Source organism: Balaenoptera musculus, chromosome 4 (assembly GCF_009873245.2).
Source record: "Balaenoptera musculus isolate JJ_BM4_2016_0621 chromosome 4, mBalMus1.pri.v3, whole genome shotgun sequence".
Taxonomy (NCBI): domain Eukaryota; kingdom Metazoa; phylum Chordata; class Mammalia; order Artiodactyla; family Balaenopteridae; genus Balaenoptera; species Balaenoptera musculus.
In genome coordinates, this window is record NC_045788.1 from 68,051,289 (window position 1) to 68,065,588 (window position 14,300).

General features: G+C 39.0%; 1 protein-coding gene across 2 annotated transcripts in view; it reads left to right on the plus strand.

The window, feature by feature from the left end:
- Nucleotides 1–241: 241 nt before the first annotated feature.
- Nucleotides 242–14,300, plus strand: part of CCDC50 (coiled-coil domain containing 50) — a 66,623-nt gene continuing 52,564 nt past the window's right edge. Inside the window, exon 1 of one of the 2 annotated variants that reach the window (XM_036849800.1) lies at nucleotides 242–627. In XM_036849800.1, coding sequence (XP_036705695.1) covers nucleotides 579–627 — 49 coding nt within the window. In that variant the 5' untranslated portion in view covers nucleotides 242–578. The remainder of the gene's footprint in view (nucleotides 628–14,300) is intronic. The other variant, XM_036849805.1, reaches the window with a different exon arrangement.

Sequence of the window (14,300 nt, forward strand, 5' to 3'; positions counted from 1 at the left end):
CAAAGCCCCCCACCGACAGACGCGACCCTCCGTCGGGAGGGAGGCAGGGCGCGGGGGCGGGGGCACCGCCGGGCCCCAGCCTCGGGCGCGCGTCACTCGGCACAAAGGAGACAGCAGGGAGGCGGCCGCGGGAGCCGATCTGCACTCGCCAGCCACTCGCAATTGCGGTTACAGACCTGCAGTTCCCCTCCCCCTCCCCCTCCCCCTCCCCCTCCCCACCCGGGCCCGCCCGCCCGCCCGCCGGCCTTTCTGTCTCCTCTCTCCCTCCGTACTGGCCGGCCCGGGTCCATTTCCGGGCTCTGGGTATTTGGTATCGATCAGGGCCGGGGGCGCGGGAGCAGGTGGCTGCGGCGGGGCAGCTGGGCCGCCAGCCTGCTGCGCCGGGGCCCGTCTCCCGCCGCCTTTGTCGCCAGTCCCTGCCCGGCGGCCCGCTCTGTCCTCCGGGCCCGCGCGCGCTGCCGGCCGGACTTGGCGCCGGGTCGGGCGCTGCTGCTGCTCCTGCTGCGCGCCGGGCCGAGCTCGGTGCCGACGGCCGCCGGGAAGCGGGAGGCGAAGGGCCGTCCGGAGCCCGGGCCAACATGGCTGAAGTCAGCATCGACCAATCCAAGCTGCCGGGAGTCAAGGAAGGTAGGGACCGGGCCGTGGAGCGCGCGCCGGGGCCCCTCCGGCTCCCAGCCCAGCGTCCCTCCCGGCGGGGGCGTCGTCTCGGCGGCCCCAGCGGCGCTCGCTCGGCGCTCAGCTGGTGCCGGCCCGCCCTGGCCGGGAGGGAATTGAATTCAGGCTCTGCTGTGGGACCTTGGGCAAGTCACTTTCGTTCTGAGCCTCAGTTTTCTCCTACGAAAGGAGACTGTGGGAGAGAGGTCAGCACCACCCTCATCAAAAGTGGTTGTGCAAAGGTTCTCGGGAAGAGAAATGCCCTTAGTGAATGCTCCAGAGCTGGGTACATCTGACTTATTTCTGTTCCTAGAAATTCAGGCCCAGCCTGGCTAACTTGAAGGCTAGGAAGTGGGGAGGGGTTGACGTTCAGTTCCTTGTGGAACCTTTGTTTTGAAACTTGACTCTTTCCCTCCTTCTGTCTACTTTTCCTAGCCCTGCGTCTGGCTGGCTGACTTTCCCACCTTCCTCCAGGTTTAAAAGTTTAGTCTGGGCACTGCCCAGCGCGAGCAGCGGATGGGAAGCTGCTATAAATAAGCATTTTCTCATAAAAAGCACTAAGCGAGGGGGAGCAGGGGACTCACTGTGACCTTGATTTTTACTGGCTCCGTATACTGAGGTCCAGAAAAATCAAGATTGATTAGTATTGGTCTGGCTTGGCTTCTAGCAAGTATCCCACTGACTTCTTGTTCCTCGTCTTCATCCAGACCTAGTATTTTTTTTTTTTTTTTTCAGCTGAGATCTTGGGTGCTGGATTGCCTTAATCTTTAGTGATCTTTGGCCGTTATTTTGACCCTGGGAAGCATGGAAGTCCCAGAGTGCTCTCCGGGCTTGCAGAGATTGTCTTTGTAGTGGATGTTATTTGTTTCAGCTGACTCTTGTGGTCTTAGTTGTCTTGGGAATATGGAGTTGAAAATAAGAATCTTTGCTTTCTTGGAACTGCGTGTTTCATTGCCAACCTGATTTGATTCAAAGGGGCTTGTGGGTGCTCAGGCTGACCCCAGAATTCGAAGAAAGCTTGACTGCTTTATGTCCCAGAGTTCCGAACACTAGGAGACAGTGTTGCTGATTTTATGTAGAATTTTTAATCGGGCTGGGCCTGTCCTGTTGTTCCTGAAGGATGTTAGAGCTTAGGCCTGAGATTTTTATCAAATAGTATTTTTCAACCTTTCAGTTCCTAACCTGGCTTTGGTGAAGATTCTGGCATTCATATGTAAATGAACTTTTCTTAACACTGTCAAGTCTGGAGCCTGAATGATAGGAAAGGCAAATTTACACTTTGAAAGTCCAGGTCTTTGAGATTGTCCTTAACCTTTCTGGTAAGAGAGAGAGAGAGGGAGAGGGAGAGAGAGAGAGAGAGAGAGAGAGTGTGTGTGTGTGTGTGTGTGTGTGTGTGTTGGATGTCTCTAGAGAAAAAGTGATCCTTGTGTAGTGTGTAGTGCTTCCTTGGGGGTGGGTGAGGAGTAGGATGAGAATTGGAGTTCAAACACAACCTTAATATGTAAAGTATTAGTCATGTAGTGCTAAGATTTTACCCAGCTCCCTGTATGTCCGTGACCTGAAACAAACTTGAAACTCACTTTCTGTGCATGCATTTATATTACTCTTAGGTCTTCTGGTTTCTAACCAAGACATGAATGGTTTATTCTAGTATATTCTTTCTTAAGGGTTTCAACAAACACTTTCCATCTGTAAATGCAAAATTTTTCCATTGCTAAACTCCGGAGTTTAACACATTTGGATTGCTTTTATTTTGCACAACATGGTGTTTGGCAGTCGGGTTTACATGATGTGGAAAAGTGGTAAGGAAATTTATGTGGCTGTTTCATTAAGTTAGAATTAAGTATTGATTTACTTTGAAGGTGGTCCGAAATTGTTGAGATTATTGTCTTTGTAAGCATCTGATTTTTCTAGTTCAAAGATCATCAGAGGAAGTGATACACTATACTAGGAATGTGCTAATGGTGGTGTGGTTTTTGATCTGGGAAGTATTCACATCGAATAAAGTGTATCTTTCCCTAATATAACTCTTAATTATGGCCAGTTGCTCCGTAATGATGTTTCTGGACCCTAATTAAAGAAAATAAAGTTGGTGTCCATGATTGGGTAAAACATACACAGACATTGAGACTTCTTAATACTGAAACTCCAACTCAGTTTGAAAAGAAAGTTTAGTAATAATTTGCTTAATATTCTGGCACAGATTTTTAAACTCCAGTTTTAAAAATCTGTCTTCTCTACTTCTCCTATCAATCTAAACCTTTATATACAATTACAATTTGGGATCATGGGGTAGATTCCAATAGAGATTGAGAAGAATAATGCTGTGGATGTCTGTCCCTTCCCACTGCCCTTTTCTTTAGGAGGGGATGGGGAACCCTGGGACTTTTGTTGTGAACTTCTCAACAGAGGTCATGGGTAGCAGCTGACATCAGGGAAAGAGACTATTTGAAAACTTGTTTTTTCTAGGTTAAAATCGAATGCTTGCTTATTTAGTTTTAAGATGGCCAAAGATATTCATCATTTGGACAGACCTTTGAAAAAAATAACTACAGCAGTATTTTTACGTTGGGAAATCTCTCTTAAAATAGGAGACAAAGGGACATGCGTGAGTTCTTATGCAGTGAAAAGAATTAAGTCTAACTAAATGTCAACACACATTATTATTTCTGGTTTAAAAACATATTTGGAACATCTGAATACTTTTTGTAATGGAAATACTGTTACCATTGTTTAGTAGTAATGCTTTATTTCTTCTGAAACGTTTGAGGTTCTCTGCAACAAGATTTGAAAAAATTCTCAGCCACTTTTTTATCAGTAGATGTGTAACTCAAATGCATCATGCAATTTGTGAATGCTAGACAAAGGTATTCTCAAATAGACAAAGGTTCCAACAATATTCCGAAAGTTTTTTAGTTTAGATCAGAGCTTCCCCCCCGCCAAAAAAAAGAGCACTTTTCATTAGTTAACAAGCTTAGAGTTTTGGTAAATTTTAGCTTCTACTCTGAATCTTCTTTCTGAAACTGCAATCCAGACTCCCCACTTTTTTTTGCTCTCTCCAGTCTGATTCCCATCTCTCTACTTAGTTTTAATTGCTCACCAATCACTAATCTTGCCCTTTCCCCCATCTAACAGAGGTTTCACATTATCTTCAAGTTTTGGTCTGAGTGCTGTAGCCTGTCCATCAAAGAAAAGCCATTTCTAGACCCTTTAAAGTTTATTAACTCCTTTGCAGTTTTTTAGTCATTAGTGTTTTCCCACTTCTAGCCATTGAGCACTTGTGTATCAACCCTCCCATCTTCTACCAGGGCTAACCTTTTTTCTTTCCTTTCAGCAGTAAGAAATTTTATTATGTGTTATATATCCTTACTGTCCTTCAACTGGAAGTTTCCACCGTCTCCAAAGTTATTTAACTCTGTGTGTGTGCAGGCACGTGTGCACCTGAGTGCAGTCATGATTAGCATCTGAAATTGGTGCACTTGGTAGAGACATTTCTTGAAATAAAGGTAGCTAGCTATTCTCAGAGCAAATCCTTTTTCTTTAGTGAAAGACAAAAGTTAATACAGTTTCAGAAATATGCCTAGAAAGCACTGATTCATTTTAGGTCCAGGACACCCCAGTGGCATAATGGGGTAAATTAAATTAATGGCATAAATCCAGAACTTTAAGGGGAAAGATAAAAAATTATATCTGGTGCAGTAAGTTAACCAAGTAGTCCCAGAGATCTAAAGCATATCACACGCACACTAGGTATCTAATGTGATGTTGATCTCTGAGAGGTGCATTATCTGGCTCCAGGGCAAACTCACTTTCGGTTTTCTTGAAAATTCCACAGCAGTTTTTTGTTGTTGTTGTTATTGTCTTTTAATGAGACCACGGCTAGATCTTGAGTTAGGAGGTTTGTGTCTTCTTTTCTTTACCCTCATCTGGCTTCAGGTCTTTCACATAGCCAGCAAAGAAAGATTCAGCAAATATTTGAATGTGTGAATGAATGAATGAGTAAATCATGAATACTAGATGCTCCCTTTTAGTTTAGGAATCCTATCTCTGGCATAATTTCATATTCCTTCTCAGAGCATAAGCTCTTTTTTTTGTATTTTATTTTATAAATTTATTTTTTTTAATTTATTTTTGGCCGTGTTGGGTCTTTGTTGCTGCGTGCAGGCTCTCTGTGGTTGCAGCGAGCGGGGGCTACTCTTTGTTGCTGTGCGCGGGCTTCTCATTGCAGCGGCTTCTCTTGTTGTGGAGCACGGGCTCTAGGCGCACGGGCTTCAGTAGTTGTGGCAGGCGGGCTCAGTAGTTGTGGTGCACGGGCTTAGTTGCTCCATGGCGAGTGGGACCTTCCCGGACCAGGACTCGACCCGTGTCCCCTGCATTAGCAGGCGGATTCTTAACCACTGTGCTACCAGGAAGGTCCTCAGAGCATAAGCTCTTCAAGGGCAGAGATAATGCCTTTTAACCATGGGCATCATGTATCTTAGTGCCACTATTAAATTTATAAAAAATTTTAATCTATTTTTCTAATTTTTTTTTCTTCTCTGATCTTTGCTGTGGTGGAGAGGCAGTCCTGTAGAGTTCAACGAGTTGTTGTAAAGAACCCTTGAAATTCCATACGTGCACCCAGAATGCCTCTCATATAAGGGAAAAAAACATCTTTCAGTTTATTGCTATGTGCAGGTATGCAGTACCTTCTTAAATGAATCAGTGATTTTTAAAAAATGAAATTAGCTGTTAATTGTAAAATAAAGATTATCTTAATGATTTGAGAAATGCCCTTTTTTTTTTTTTTTTTTAAACTAACAACTACATAAAGGACAACTTCTCCCTTGTGGGAAACTGTAAAGTTAATTGCCATTTTAAAAAAAGGATCTCAGAGTAGAAAGTATTAAAAACCACTGATCTAGGCCAGCCAGATTAGAGCCAGGATGGGAAAGTGAGTTGTATCAAACCGCTGAGGCTAAGTATCTAAAAATTGTCACATGGGGCCTAGAATTAGAAAAGTTCAAAACCGAGTATTCACACAGGTCAGTCTTCCCTGCTCTCTCCTTTCCCACCTTCCCCTTCCTTTCCTGTCTCCTCCCTTCCTCTCTCTTCCTTTGTTCCCTCTCCCTCTTCTTCTCTTTCTTTTAAATTATTCTGTAGATGCCTAAGAATCATTCCTCATGTATTTCATTAATACTGTCATTTAAAACAGTGGATAAAAATAATGAATGACAAAACAATTCCAGAGATTTTTCTCAACTTATTTTAGGGATAATGTTTGATATGAATGTTAATGAGTTAACATAGGTTTCATTTTATTTTTTAATTGAAAGCTTTTGTTTTTTTAGGTTTTTATTTCGATTCAGCAAATGAATTACTGGGTGAACTACAGGAGGTCATACTCCTGCCTCAGTGTTTTTTTCTACCTAGAAAATGCATTTCTTCTCTGGTACACTCAGCTGAAGGGGCTAATGTTTAGAGGCTTGGACATTTTAAGAAGTTTAAACATATTAGGGAAATAAAGAAAGCCATAGGCCATTGTCTTTTCTCTAGTTCTTTTCAGGAACATAGGAGTTTTGATTGAGATAAATGAATTTTTGCCTCAGTAACAAAAAGCAGTGTGATACCACAAAACTTAAGTAAACTCTGCTTGAAATTCCAGTTCTCTAAGTACAGGAGTGTATTTTAAAGTTAACTACCCTGACCTATAAGGGGAAAAAATAAACCTTATCACAGCTACATTTGCAGTTTCAGATGTAGCCACTGGAAGGGCTGTTGGATTAATGTTTTTAATTGATGACCTATTTAAAAGTGTCCTGTGCTTCAAACCTGTAAAATTAGGATACCCTATATCCTAAATAAGATCTACAAAGGATCATTGGTCTTATATACCTTGGGGATTATTTAGACTATTTATTCCCAGAAGTTTGAATTTAGAAACCAGTACAAAAGAGTTCCTAGATACTACTTTTAAAAGGACACGACAAACACGCATACTCAAAAGAACTATTTTTTTGGTCATTATTATCATTAAAACACATAAACACACACACATTAAGATATGTAGGTCTTCACATGATAGTTGGTAACCATACACTGACATAAAAGCATTGAAAACTTTCTGATAAACCAGAACCAATGTAAAACCAGTCTTGCTTGTTCTATATCAGTGTTTTTTTCTTTTTAGTCAAATTCATTGATGTATAATTCACGTACAGTAAAAACTCATCCTTCTTAGTATGTAGTTCTGAGTTTTGACAAATGTATAGTCTTGTACCCACCACAGCAATCAAGATACAGAACAGTTAACATAACCCCCAGACTGTTCCACCCTTTTCCCCACCTCCACCAACCGCTGATGTGTTTTCTGTCCCTATAGTTTGGCCTTTACAAAAATGTCATATACATGGGATCATCCAATAAGTTGCTTTTTGAGTTTGGCTTCTTTCGCTTAGCATAATACATCTGATATCATGTGTGTATCAGTAATTTTGTTCTTTTTTATTGTTGAGTTCCGGTGTGTGGCTGTACCACCTTTTGCTTATCCATTCACTGGTTGACGAACATTGGGGTGTTTTCACTTTTGGTGGTTATAAATAGTCTCTGTAAACATTTCTATACAGGTTTTTTTTGAGGTGAACATGTTTTCATTTCTCTTGGGTAAGCACCTAGGGTAGGATTACTGGGTCATATGGTGAATGTATGTTTAGCTTTATAAGAAACTGCCAAACTTTTTCAAAGTGGCCTGTACCATTTTGCATTCCCACAAGCAATGTATGTGAGCTCCAATTGCTCTGCATCCTTGTCTGCACTTTACATTGTCAAGATATATTTTTTTAAATTTTTAACTATTTTTTTAAGGGTTTAAATTCTGGTTTTGTTGTTTCGTAGCTGTGTGATCTGAATTTTAACAGTGTAATATTATCTTATGTGGCTTTAACTTGCATTTCTCTAATGACTAATGATTGGAGCCTCTTTTCTTGTGCTTATTTCCTATTCTCATATCGTTTGTCAAAGGAGTGTGTGTTCTAAGCTTTGCCTTTAAAAAAAAAAATCAGACTGTTTTCTTTTTATTGAGTTTTGAGGGTTCTTTACATATTCTGAATTCAAGTCTTTTATCAGATAAATATTTTGAAGATGTCGGTGGTCTTTAAACCTTGGTGCAACATTAGGATGATGTGGGGAGCTTTGCTATAAACATATTCCTGCCCTACTTGATATCAGCTGAATCTCTTGGAGATGGTCCCAGGAATCTGTAGTTTTTTATACCTAGATTATACTCTTGGACTTACAATGGACATTTGGAACATATGACTAAGAATACTGTGGCCACCCTAATGCAGGAATTGATCCTATCCTACTCTGATTTTTTAAGCTTTTGCAATGGCAACTCATTTCTTTATCAGGGTTAAAGAATGGGCAGCATTTTTTTTTTCCTTTTAGTAATTGAAATTAGTTCCTCTAAGATAGGGGTTTGCAAACTATGGCCTATGGGCCACCGCTTGTTTTTATACCAGTGAGCTAAAGATAGTCTTTACATTTTTTAATGATTAAAAAAAAAGAGGAAGAAGAATGTTTTGTGACAGGTAAAAATGGTATGAAATTCAAATTTCAATGCCTAAAGTTTTATTGGCACATAACTTTGCTCATTTGTTTACATATTGTCTGTGGCTGCATTCATGCTGTGAAGGCTGAGATGAGTGAGTCATTATAACAGAGACTATGATTAGCAAAGATTAAATTCTTTACTATCTGGTACTTTGTGGAAAAACAATAATTTCTTTGGGACCATTTCAGTGAAACCATTTAAAAAACTTCCCTATTTAATCTTTTTTGATATTTCAGTTATCAGTATGAACATTTATCAAAACTTTTCTTTAATTATAGTGGTGCGCTGTTGGGGACTATTATTGGCTGAACTCATGTAGCATGTTTTATTTTTGTAGTGACTTTTAAAAATACAGGCTTACATCCTGATTTTTATTTTACTTTTTTTTAAGAAAAAATGTGCTCTGCATATAAATTTCTAGGGACTTCACAATTGATTATCAAGGTAGAACTCTTATGTAAAGTAAGAATAATCCATATGCCAGTTCTGAGTAAGGATCTGTGGGGCTTTCATGAGTGAAGTGCGTGAGTAAACAAGTTCAACTTCTAAAAAGTTTGCTTATGATTCTTAGCTCGTTACTTGTTACTGGCTCTCTTCAAAACATGTTACGAACATTTGCGTGAACGAAGTGTCACTTTGTCTTCTTGGAAACTTGTATCAGAAGTACCTAGGTTGATTTACCACTAAACTTTGAAGGCTTAGTGTGTGATGAGCATTTCTAGTCCTGATACAGCTTCTCAGTGACCAAACACCAGGGGAGTCCCCACTGGACTTTTTTGGCTTTTATTTTTCTAATGAGTCATAAAGACTGAGTCACTTTCCATTAACATTACTCCAGGACTTTTAACTGCATATAGTAAAAGCACGAATGACTTACAAGGATATCTTTCCCTCTTCATTGCCTCCCCATCAACAAATTTTTTTGCCTGTTGACTATAGAGAGGAGTCCATGATCCACTTTAGGTATTATATTCACTAATTTTTGAGTAGCACTTCCCACCAAATACTTTAAAATATTAGCTTTGTCTTTCATATTATGAAATTTGGCAAAATACGGAATGTTAGGGTTGGCAAATACTTTCAAAACGTTTTTATTGTCTAGATGGGAAACCAGAAGTAGAGGAAGAGAAACAAGAGACTTGATTAAGATTCATATCCTCTCATCTGCACGTTGAGTTTGGCCTGACATCTGCCAGCAGCTATTTTGGAAAGGACTGTGCACTCTCAGTGTCTGCATTTACAGATCACTTTCTGGCTTTGCTTACAAACGGTTCCTTATCCTGTCAGTGATTGCTGGATTCTAACTTGCCATGTCTGCTTCTGTTGTTTTCCCAGTTTTCCATGGTCAGACCTCATTATTTGCAATTGAGCTTTAGTGTACCCATGAAGCATTTCTTCTTTTCTTTTCCCCTTGTAGTTACCCCATTAAAACTCCACAGAGCTAATGTTTGAAAGATCATTTTGGCTATGTGTGTATATTGGAGGGGACAAGCTGGAGGTTTAGAAAATGGTTAGGGGGCTATTATTGATAGACTCCAGTTTACTGTGCTTTTAACATCCCCGAATTCCAGGAACTTGGTTGCAGTGGCGCTCAAGCTCCCCAAATTAAGATAATTACTGAGGCTTAAAGGCAGCGCTGCCAAATAATTTATAGGCCAAACCCAGACACTTTGCGAGTAAAAAGGGTGATTCTAATAATTTTACCAGAATAGGTGTATGCTGGTGACCACACGACTGCAAGAGACATTGCTGAAATACCACAGGCAGTTGGATATGATGACTAAGCGAGCGCCCTGTTAAAAAACCCTTTCTAGATATGAAATGTAAAGTTTTTGTTGACACTTAAAACCTGAAGGGTACCTGTTTCCCGTAGACTGTCTTGAGATTCTTAATGTGTTCTCTATTTCATAATTGATTACTAAGTGAAGTCTGCTCAGTTGGAGGTAGTAGGAATAATTAAGATTTCATTTAGCTCTTCATATGTGGGTTTCCGAAAATTCTACTTTTAATTAGTTAGTTTTCTTTTTGTTTCCTGTTTATTGGTTCTCCCCATTTATTCCCCCTGAATGTGGAGAATGGGTGTTGAAAAGATTTGTGCAGTTGAAGGGAGGTAAGAAATGCACACATTTCTGATTCCTACTTACTTGTCAGTATGTAATATAACTATCATTTTCTTCATCTTAAATAGAGTAGGAGGCTACCATTTTACTCTGTACATTTCTGCTGTGTATCTTTTCAGTAATTGAGCTCCTCCTAGAATTATTTTGCAGTATTTGCTCTTGTTTACTGATACATTAAATAATTTGTCCAGATTGAAAGCAAGCTTGTATAAAATTTAACTTAAGCAGACTGACTTCTTTGGAAAGGGGAAGTACTTTGAACCTGGACTTGTTAAGCCTTGGTTTCACATCTCATCTTTCCTACTCATTTGATGTAAGGACTCAGAGAAAACACTCAGTATCTCTAAGCTTCAGTTTCCTTATCTGTTTATTGGAGATAATATTTACTATGTCTAATATGTGGACTTTCCATGAGAGTTAATTGAAGAAATGGATATGAAAGTATTTTGAAAAATGCGGTGTTATACATTCAGCCTCAGTGATATTACTGTTCAAGTTACCCTATAATACTCCAACTTTTCCTTTTTCCAGACCATTGTTATTTGAGCCCTAATCCTCTCCATGGTATTTCCTTCTATACTATCCAAATATAGTGTATTTCTATCCTCTCATCCTCTCACCACCTCCCCAGGCCCAGCTCAAATGCTGATTCTCTGCTAAGTCTACCCTGTTTCTTTCCTGTGTATCTCTTTAACTTACTTCCTTAAGCAACATGTCTCATCCTCTGTATTGGTCTGCAAGCTCTCTATCAAGACAAGACTGGTAGCTGACTGATCTCAGTACTTCTTGGGGATCCTTACACATAGGAGATACTCCAGAAAACTTGTCAGAGTATCTGACAGCTTATGTTCAGTGGGCAGACGGACCTGAGCTAACTGAACTAATTGACACTAGAATAAGAGCTATGATGGTTTGCATGAATTCACTGGGATAGGAATAGAGGATTAGAAGCAATCACTTTTACTTTTTGTTGCATGAAATTTCCCCATCTATCAAATGTCTGTAGGGGACTGATTGGTGTTAAGGTTAACTCAAGGCCAAAAGACATAGTAGGCTCCTTTGGAAGCAATGATCTTACCTGTTTATGGATTGATTTTAGTTAAGTAAGACCCTGTTCAAGTGTGTACATTTTCCAGGATTGTGATATGGTATCATTTTGTTGCTGTTACTAAAAGATCCAATTAGTTTCTTAGATGGTGTTGGATTCTATTCAGAATTTTTACGTTTACTGTTTTCTCCTTTAGAGTTATTTTTAGGTAAAGGGGTCAAAGTTCTTAAAAAGTTTTAACTAAACAGGTCGCATGTAACATGTATTTTTTAAGTTCTTGATTATAGAGTTCCTGATTGTGAAGAATCTGAATACTTTGAGTTGGAAACGAAAAACATGAATGTACAGATTATAAACCTGGTATGGTTTATGATCAAGAGAGGGTGGGAAAGCGTGAGCAAAAGAGCTCAAGAATTTTTGCTTTGGGGGTGGATATGTTTAATTCATACTTATTTAGGATGGTTTTCTAAATTAGGGCATACTGTTTAGTCTCTTTCAGCTTCATATGGTGTATCAGAAGTTAACACTGTTTTAAAAACATGCAGTGCTACAAAAACCAATTTATACTTCTAGGTAGATGTAGCAGTTTTTTAAAATCATCAACATGACTTTGAATTCTTAAAAAACAAGTGAGACAAGTGAATCAATCCTCTAGAGCAGAAAGGTATTTGGACAGCTTGTCTTCCTGTTCACAGATGCAGGCTGCCCCTGATTTTCTTTCACTTCCTCTTCAGGGGAATTACATGATAACCAAATATACTATAGGATAAACAAATATACTATAGGATAACCAAATATACTATAGGATAACCAAATATACTATAGGATAACCAAATATACTATAGGGTAACCAAATATACTATAGGGTAACCAAATATACTATAGGGTAACCAAATATACTATAGGGTAACCAAATATACTATAGGGTAACCAAATATACTATAGGATAACCAAATATACTATAGGATAACCAAATATACTATACTGAAGGCAGTTTCAGTAACAATACATGGAGAAATCCAAGGCATTTAGACCACATTCTAGTTGAACTTAAATTTGGTGATCTTCAAGAAGACTTCTGAATATTGAGGGTGTTCGCTTTCCCAGGCTGTACTCTGTTCATCTGGCCCCAGGTTAACCTTTTAGTAAATAGTACGGTCCACAGTTGCGTCCATCGGACAGTAAATGAATGATAACATGGTCTCATTTTACCATGACACTGAAGGCTCTGTGAGAACTGCTAGTTGAGACAGGATAAGTCTACCTTTTTATAAGTCACTAGATTGAACAAAAGGTTATTTTAAGATTTATTGGTGGTGAAGGCTACTATACATAAAATATGATGGATAAAAGCAGATGTTTGCCATTTTGTACGGTAGAACTAGTAAAACCAACAACAGCAATGAAGAAAGCAATATTTGGTACAGGAGAAAGTTAGCATAACAGTCGTCCTGTATGGATGGTCTTTTACATAGCTGTGGTTATGACGTTTTAGATGATGTGCTTGTATCCAGGAGACAAATATATATTACTTATACTGAATCAACTAAATTTCATACTACCCTATATCTAAGTTGGAGGAGCTCTTAAAAATAATTTGGACTGTTTCCTTATAGATCAAGACACTGAGGTTCTGATTTGGAAAGTGACTTGTCAAAGGTCACTTGGTGAGCTGCTGACAGAGCCAGAACTAAAATTCTGACTGGTATCTGGAATGAAGAACTGGGCTGTTTGTACTTCAACCTGTTTGTTCCTTATATGCTACAATAAGGCCATTATATTTCTATAAATTGGGAAAGAGATATCTACATTTCTCATAGGAAGATACCAAAGTGCCATGTGGATTTGGCAGAAAGCTTTTACTAGCGTATTCAAGGAACAGAAATTAGGAAAATTCATCTGATTTTAGGCATGCTGTATTTTAAATTTACATGTTAATATTTTGTTTAGGTTTTGATGGCTTAACTTCTTCTCAACAGTCTACTCTTCTACCATTGTTGATGGTGATACTTTGATGATTCTTCTATTTTAGTAAACTATAATTACATGACTTTCACATAGAATTCTACTTTGCTTTCTAATCCTGGACGTTCAACTGAAAAAAGTTTGGAGTGGTGGAGCTTATTAAACATTCTAGACACATTGATTTCCTTTTAACTCAGGCCCACAATGCGTATGTATAGGAAACATGTTCTCCCTCATGAGAAAACATGAAGTTAGAAAGAGCTATTGAAATGTAGTCAACTGTTGATTATATTGTAATTCCTTGCCAGGAAACATTTCCATACATTCATAAGAGGAAGTAGTGATTGCTTATTCCATTATAGATTCTATACTACAGAAGTGATAGATCTGTGTTAATCAGGGACTTAGTGAGACCTGACTAAAAGAAGTACTTAATAGAAAATAACTAACTATAAGAATTCATTAACTCTGATGATGCCAGTAGTAATTGGAAGTTCCGTTTATTGAACTTCCTTTTACTGAGTGACAGATGTTTTCTTTGGCCCTTCACTTACCTAATTTAGTCCTCACAACATTTATCCTCATTTTGCAGATGAGGAACCTGAGGCTCAAAGAGATCAAATAACTTGCCTAAGATCTTTTAGCCAATAAGAAAGCAATATTTGAATCCTGATCTGTATAGCTCCAAAGTTGTTTTTTCTTCTCTGAAATACTCTTTAAACATTAGGCAAAATCCAAATCAGAACCATGATGCCATTTTATGTACTCTGTTCACTTTTGTATCGTTGAAGAAATCTCAGCTTCGTTCTTATTGGAGTTTATTACTAAACTTCAGTTTTTGCTTCTCTCTTCCCATAGCACTAACTGAGTGTCCAGCCTTCTTTGGTAATAGAGAACCATCAAAAGTTCACATCTAACTTAA